The following is a 7285-nucleotide window of genomic DNA, read 5'->3' as shown; positions in this document are numbered from 1 at the left end:
CGATTGGCTACTAACAGCCTATGACATCATTGTCCCTCTAGACCAATCACCACCTGGTAGAATCTTGAGGTTTCCACGGAGCTGCCTGTAAACAAATTTGGATCATCGCAAGTGGCCAGTGACCGGTTAACTGTGTTCTTCTTACTGGACACGTGTGCGGATGATTTCTGGTTCCCAGAAAGGTCCAAGGACTCTATCCAAATCCCTTGTGAGACAGGGGAATATCGCTTCTCCTCTGACTATGTCAGGTAAGAAAAAAATAAGGTTAAGTTTGGTTTTATTAGATGACACACACGCCTCAACAAAGCATCCTCAAATAGCCTGCAAGAATGGGGAAAGTACTGAGCTATGGATCACAACTGCAGTTTGAGCGCTGATATCCATGAGGTCTGTGACTTTGGACACATCATGTACTTTCTCACACTATGCCTCGTGTGCTGCCGCATCCGGATAAAAGTTCAAACCAACACAGAGACTAGAGAGTGAAATGTGCTCAGAGAAGGACAAGGGACAGTGTCTTCTGTGACTGCTTAGATCAATGGACTAGGAAGAGAGCTGAGGTTGGGAAGGGGTATGACACAGAATGGAAGCTAGTTGGGGAAGAAGCCTTTGGTGGTTGGGGTTGGCGCCTATTGACTGTGGACTGTGATTGTGATGTTTGGAATGGAGGCAATTTATAAGTACGTGTACAAATCATACTTTCTCACATAGACATTCAAGTGTGTAACCCCACCGCCCAGGAGTCATGGGCACAGGGACCACAGAAGATCAGAGCTACTCTAGGCCAAGATAACATAAACATTTGGACCTCTAAACATTATCATTCATTCATTTATTTATTTGGCAGAGTGATGGGAGGCAGAGACAGAAGGTCAGAGGCAGTATGTACACGCCAGGGCCTCTAGCCACTGCAAACAAACTCCAGGTTCATGTGCCACTTTGTGGACCTGGCTTTACGTGCCTACTGGGGAATTGATCCTGAGCCATAAAGCTTTGCAAGCAAGCACATGTAACTGCGGATCCTTTTCCCCACGCCCTGAACCAATTAATCATGTTCTACCTGAGAAGGATTTCTCCTCATTAGTAGAACAGCTTCCCTTCATGTAGACAATGACTGAAAACTCATTGTGAGCACAAAACTTCCACAATCCCCTGTAAGTATTCAAACCCTTGTGGTATGCCTATGTGAAGTAAAATATCTTCCGATCAATCTGATCGGTTACACGGTGGGTAATATGCAGAGAGGGAGGAACGAGTACAATAATGCATAACTTGACGCTGTATTTGTATTCCCCACAGTCACCATGCTGTCTTGTGGTCTTGATTTATTATCGCAAGGTCTCACTATGTAGCCCAGACTGGCCAGCGACACCTGGACTCCAGCACTCCTTCTCCTCAGTATGCTCGGTGCTGGTGGGACAGGTGCCCAGCTTCATAGCAGTCTCCCTGAAATGTTTGTTTGAACTAATGACTGGTGCCCGTAGGTTTCCTCACTGGGTTGCGCTGCTTGCTGCACAGGTAGTGTTTGTCTGAACAGATGTACTCACGGGCACTTATTCCAAGGTCATCCAGGTGGCGCCAATGTGCCTCCAATCCCAGATTCCCACGAGGCTCTGGAGACACGTTTGCAAGTTTGAGGCCACGCTGAACAGTTCAATACGATACAAAAAATATGTGCTTGTATTCTTAACTGGGTTCTGATATGATACCTCAGACTGTGCTGGGACTCCGTGGCTCACAACATGCTGGCTTCAAACTCAACTCAAGTCAATCTTCCAGGTGTTGTGCTGGAATTGCACCCATATATGAGCACGCACGGTGGGAAAACTGTCTATATGTTTATATACATTTTTCTATTCAAAGGTGTCCTGCCTTGAGCAATGTCCTTCATCACTCCTATCCCTGACAATGTTCGGTCTCACAATAGTCCTTGTATCATAACGCAATGTGGTATAGGACTGAAATTTGATGCTAGTTTATGCGGAAATTTCATCAATATCTCCCCGTTCCTTTGGACAGAAACACTGTGTTTCTCATTTCTGTCAGTCTTTTCGGAGTGTACTCTGTTCTCTAGGGGTAATCATACTCTATGTTTCTGTTGTTCACCTACTAGCAATCACTATGACACCACCACACCCCCCCATCAATGAGTAAGTTGAACCTGGGGAAGCAAAATATTTTTTAAAAATGCACTCCACGAGAAACTGTCAGGGAGCCATCTAGAACTAGTACCGGAGGTCAGTGTGAAGAGATTAAAGGAGACCTGCCCACTTGCCACCTGAACTGAGCTGTAAGGGGCCTCGAATCAGTGGCAACGTAGCTGCAGGCTCACGAGGTGTGAAAGATGGCCATGACCACAGCGGCACTGTTGTCTCATGAGTGACACAAGAACGCTTATGTGGAAAGTTCCATGTGGTGCTGATACTGTGGCTTGTGCCCGAACCCTGGTCACAACGGGGAGGAGGCCCAAGGATAGCAGGACTCAGAGATCGCCCTGCACTCCAGCAGGAGCTACAAGACAGCATGAACTACAGAGTTAGGCCCTGTCCACACAACAAGCTTCCACTACCCCCACTTTCTGATTTTTTGACCACAGGATCATGTCCTGGCAAGGGAGCCATGAGGGGGATGCGATCTGGTACTGATAGTAAGTAACATGGGAGAACTTGAACGCTTCAGACTGACCTCCAGATCCTTACTTTCCTCACTCCGAAGATGGGGACATTACAAGTTGCCCAAGGAGTCAGACTTCATAACGCCTTCACTCAAAACACTGATGAGAGGCATTACTAGAGCAAGTGCAGGCTAGAGCGAGGGCATCTAGCAAGGGAACTGTGCTTGACCCTGACCACGTGGGTCTGCTTTGTCCACGTCAGGAGAGTAGGCCTCAGAACAGGCCACCTACTCCACACTTAGTACCCTCCTAAACCCCTGAACCAGGGGGTTCCTTTGGAGGCCTCCTATCAGAATAACACAGAGATAATTCTGTTCTTCCTTCAACATTCTCAATCTCATCATTTTTTATCTTTGTTTTCCCCATTTCTACAGAAAACTTCCAGAATATCTATTTACCAGCCACAATGAGAGCCCAGCAGCTCTCGGTTCCTGTGGTGAGCAATGCACCTTCCCTAACAGGAAGTGTGTACGCACTCACCAGAGCCTCTGCACCAGCCATCAGCTCAGCATGGCTCCTACCACCAGGCTCTGGGGCTGTTCTCCAGCCACTCCCCCGTAGTGCCTACCTTTACCAACATCCTGGCACAAACACGTTGGCCGGGTTCCCGGGCCCCAGCCTCCTCTCCATGTCAGCTGCCCCCTCTGCAGGTGCTTTTGAGTGGCAGTCCTCAAGAAGCGCCGGGGGCAGAACATCTTCACTTGGGCCTGCCATGGTGACAATCCTCGATCAGGGCACCTCAGGTCCTTCAATGTCTATGGCAGCCCTGAGTGGTGAGACTTCCTGTGCCAATACCACTGTGGCCGGGTACCTAACACTGCATGGCACACGTGTTCAACAGACAACTTCTCACATTCCACATCATCCACATAGCCTGCCTCTTCCCTACCAGGGAGGCAGTCAGGTCTATTACAATGATCCAAACACCCCGAACGTTTGGATGTGTGGGGAAGTTGGACCCTGCCTGCAGTCCTATGTCTCTGGGAGACAAGGAGGTGGTGGGGCCTGTGCCCCGCAACCAGAAATTATGATGCTGGTGAGGGAGATGCCCCCCACAAGTGTCCCTTCAGCGGTTCCCATCTCTGCCGTCTCCTATTCTGCGCCTGCTCAGTGCACCTCGAGAACGAGCTGTCAAGGTGAGTACAAACAGACAGAAGGAAAGGCATGAGTGTTCCAAACAACAGTAGAGCGCCCGAGAGACTGCCGAGTGCTTAACCTGCTTACCTGCGAAGCCTAAGGACCCAGGTTTCATTCTCCAGGACCCACTTGAACCAGATGCACAAGGTTGCGCATACATCCGGCGGCCGTGCTGCACCCATTGTCTCTATCTGACTCTTCCTCTCTCTCAAAACATCATAAAAACACAAATCCAGAGAACCGTCAAATCTGTGGGGATTCCACACATGGTAGAATCGGAATCTGGACGTTCCAAAGTCCTGCTTGCCCTCCGCACACACCACTGCAGTTTTCTACTCAGGGTGGGGATGCAGAACGCCGTAACGGCCTTCCACGTAGCACTAAAGATACCTCTACAAGCACACTGCAGCCACGCCTCCCTCTCATCAGAGGAAATCAGTCCCCCTCCATGTCCATACTTAATGCCTTCCCATGCTCATCTACTTTATTCCTCCGAGCAGGTCATTTCAAAAGTACTTGTGCAGTGAAAAGTACTTTCCTTAAATGGCATCAGAAGTGAAGGCCTGATCCTCAGGTATCTGTTCCCAACAACAAGACTCAGACTGTCCATGCTCATGAATTTCACAGGGAAGTACTCTGCTGTCTCTCTCCCTGGTGACCTGTGCTTACACTCTCAGTAGAGGGAGCCATGTTCCCTGAATGAGAATGCTAGTCATCGCACAACTTCTTCTGTCTTGATGTTACTACGGAAGTCAACACAGGCCAAGAGCATAGGGGTGGATGTTCTACATCTGACCCATGTTCCAAGGCCAAAACATTTCGTATTTGTTTGAATTCTTTCACCGACAATACTACCAGGAAACACAAGGAAACGCTACAAAGCCAGGCCTCACATGATCGATCCCAAGCAACAGCAAGCAAACATGTCAAGTCAGGGTGCCGTCCATGGTGCTGTAGAGGAGCCAAGGCAATGCCTGGCACTGTGGGCAGGTTCCTGGATGGAGGGCTGGGTGGGTGGGTGGAAGCGGATCATCTCGCCTCACAGGACTGACGTCCCTCTTTTGATTTCTTTACAGCGATGGCAGATTCTCAGGACTTGGATGCTAACCTGACACTGGAAACATCCCTGGGAATGCTAACTGAAAGCCAGACATTCTGCCTGCCACAAACGTCACAACTTGCCAAATCGTGCACATTGGAGAGTAAGCCAGCATCTGAGTGCTGGGACATTTCCGAATCTCCAGTTCAAAGCCCTTCTCGCTTCCTGGCCTTGCCTCCTGCTCCACGTGCTAAACAAGCAGACAATGCGATTTTGGAGGCTATTCCAACTGAGATCGCACAACCTCTGGGTGCCTACCAGACTTCAAAAGATGAGCAAGAAGATCCTGTCCTCCTCCCGTTACAAATGCCCAATACCTGTGACATCCGTTCCCCCACTGAATCGGTGAGCCCAGGGAACACTCCTGGTTCCCAAAATGCCCACTTGGGAGAGAGCTGCCAAAGTTTCAAGGACGAGTGGGCACTGGAGGGAGGACTGGAATCTAACAGAGGTTCTGAAGACCTGAGAATTCTGGGGGAAGATGTCTGGCTTGCCCAGCCCTTCAGCCCTGTGACCGATACTGACTTTCCAGCACCAACTAAGCCCCAAATTCCAGGAAGCACAGAGGCGAGTGAGGTGCAGGTGAGCAGCACTTTCATGGAGGGCCCCCCGCGTCTAGAGAGGGAGGAAAAGGAGAAAGTGTCTGACTTAAGGGACGAAGCTCCCAAGGCCAAATTGCAGCGCCAGGACCCAGAGGGCCAGGCGGAGGGAGAGGAGGGAGAGGTGCTTGTTGGCAGTGCTACAGCCAGTGACAGGGCTCCCGACATCACAGCCAAGCATTCCCTCCACAGAGCTCAGAAAGCCACACCCGGCAGGCCCAAGAAAGCTCAGGGCCCTGGCCAGGAAAGGCCCAGAAGGCCCAGAGCAAGGAAGTCCAAGACATGTGAAGAGCAAAAGACGGCAGGGGGCAAGGCGAGAGCAGAAGAGAAGCCGCCCATCCCCAGGGCCAAGAGGAGGAAGGGCCATCCACCTGAGCTCTGCCAAGAGTTCTTTAAAAAGCCTCGCAGCTCCCTGGGCATGCACATGCTGGAGTCAGTGCAGGTCTTCCACGCCCTGGGGAAGAAGATGGAGCCGAAAACAGGGCTCTCTTCCTGCCGGGCTCTGGGCAACACACGCTGCAGCACAGAGCCCAAACCATCCCCAGGCCTCCAATCCGGGCTGCGGATCCCATGCCAGGAGACAGGGACTGAGCAAACCCAAGGCAAAGGCCAGAAACCAGAGGGCAGTGTTGGCACAGAGCGGCGTTCTCCCTCCCAGTGTGAGCTGCCCCCACCTGGGAAGGTCAAGTTAGTGCCTTTGCCCTTTCTTAGCATGGACAAGCCCCAAGCTCGCCTTGCTCCTAGGAGGCCACACTCCCTGGCTTCACAGAGGGCCCCGGCACCTGACCCTGCCAGGCCTCCATCGAACCCTGCTCAGCCGCCTGCAGTCAAGCCATCACAAGCAGCTCCTGCCAGCACAACTTTCACTGCTGGGCCAGTTTCCAGCAGTCTCCCCAGACCAGGCTTCAACCACCCTACCCAGCATGGGGTCTCTCAGTCTGTTGCCTGTAGGCCAGCTCCCTACAAGATCTCATCCTGCACTTCTCTGCACAAGGAGCCTGTTTCCACGGCACCGACCAAGGTCCACTCACTTCCCAACGCAAACACCCAGTATCTCTTGGAAGACTTCAGCCGCCAGCCAATACCATGGAGGAAAGTCGATTTTCCAGGGCCAGTTGAGTCCACCCCCATCACAGAGGAGCAGAGGCCAGAGCGCGAGGCCATGAAGAGGAGGGCTCAGCGGGAGCGTGAGAACGCGGCCCAGTACACTGCCCTGGGCAGAGTTCAGTACTTTGTTCAGAGGGAAAGGGACATGGAAATTTCTGAATATTATGGGTATATGATCTAAGAGCAGCTATACCGTTGGACACATTGGTCACCTTAGTTTCCACACAGTTATAGACAGGTATAGCTCTGGATGCATAGATATTCATCATAGACAGGTAGAGATATACACTTAGAGAGAGTAATATGGAGGTAGACAGACATATGGATGTCCCTGCAATTGTTACAAATGTAGTTGAACTCATTAACAGATGAGAAGTTGTCACTTGAGGTACTTGGCAGACCGTTAATAGTATTTATCTTAGTTTTCTGTGCAAACTACCTTCTAAAATGTATATAGTATGAAGTCAAACTCAGGTATCTATCTAATAGTTAAACATAATAAAATTTGCATCAAATAGGGCAAGCCACATACCTGTACTATAATTATTAAGGTTTCCTGAAATTTCTCCTTTAGTGTATGATAACATATGTAACAGTACATGGTAGTTGCTTGAGGACACTTTCCAACAAGCATATTTTGGCTGCAAAGATGGGTCTGAGGTGAAAGGC

General features: G+C 50.4%; 1 protein-coding gene across 1 annotated transcript; it reads left to right on the top strand.

Annotated features, from left to right (window-relative positions):
- Nucleotides 1–4889: 4889 nt before the first annotated feature.
- Nucleotides 4890–6797, top strand: LOC123463526 (uncharacterized protein C2orf78-like). Its single transcript, XM_045159526.1, has one exon. The coding sequence runs from the start codon at nucleotides 4890–4892 to the stop codon at nucleotides 6795–6797; it is 1908 nt and encodes a 635-aa protein (XP_045015461.1).
- The last annotated feature ends 488 nt before the right edge of the window (nucleotides 6798–7285 follow it).

This window comes from Jaculus jaculus, chromosome 9, assembly GCF_020740685.1.
Source record: "Jaculus jaculus isolate mJacJac1 chromosome 9, mJacJac1.mat.Y.cur, whole genome shotgun sequence".
NCBI lineage: Eukaryota > Metazoa > Chordata > Mammalia > Rodentia > Dipodidae > Jaculus > Jaculus jaculus.
This window is presented reverse-complemented; position numbering and strand designations above follow the sequence as displayed.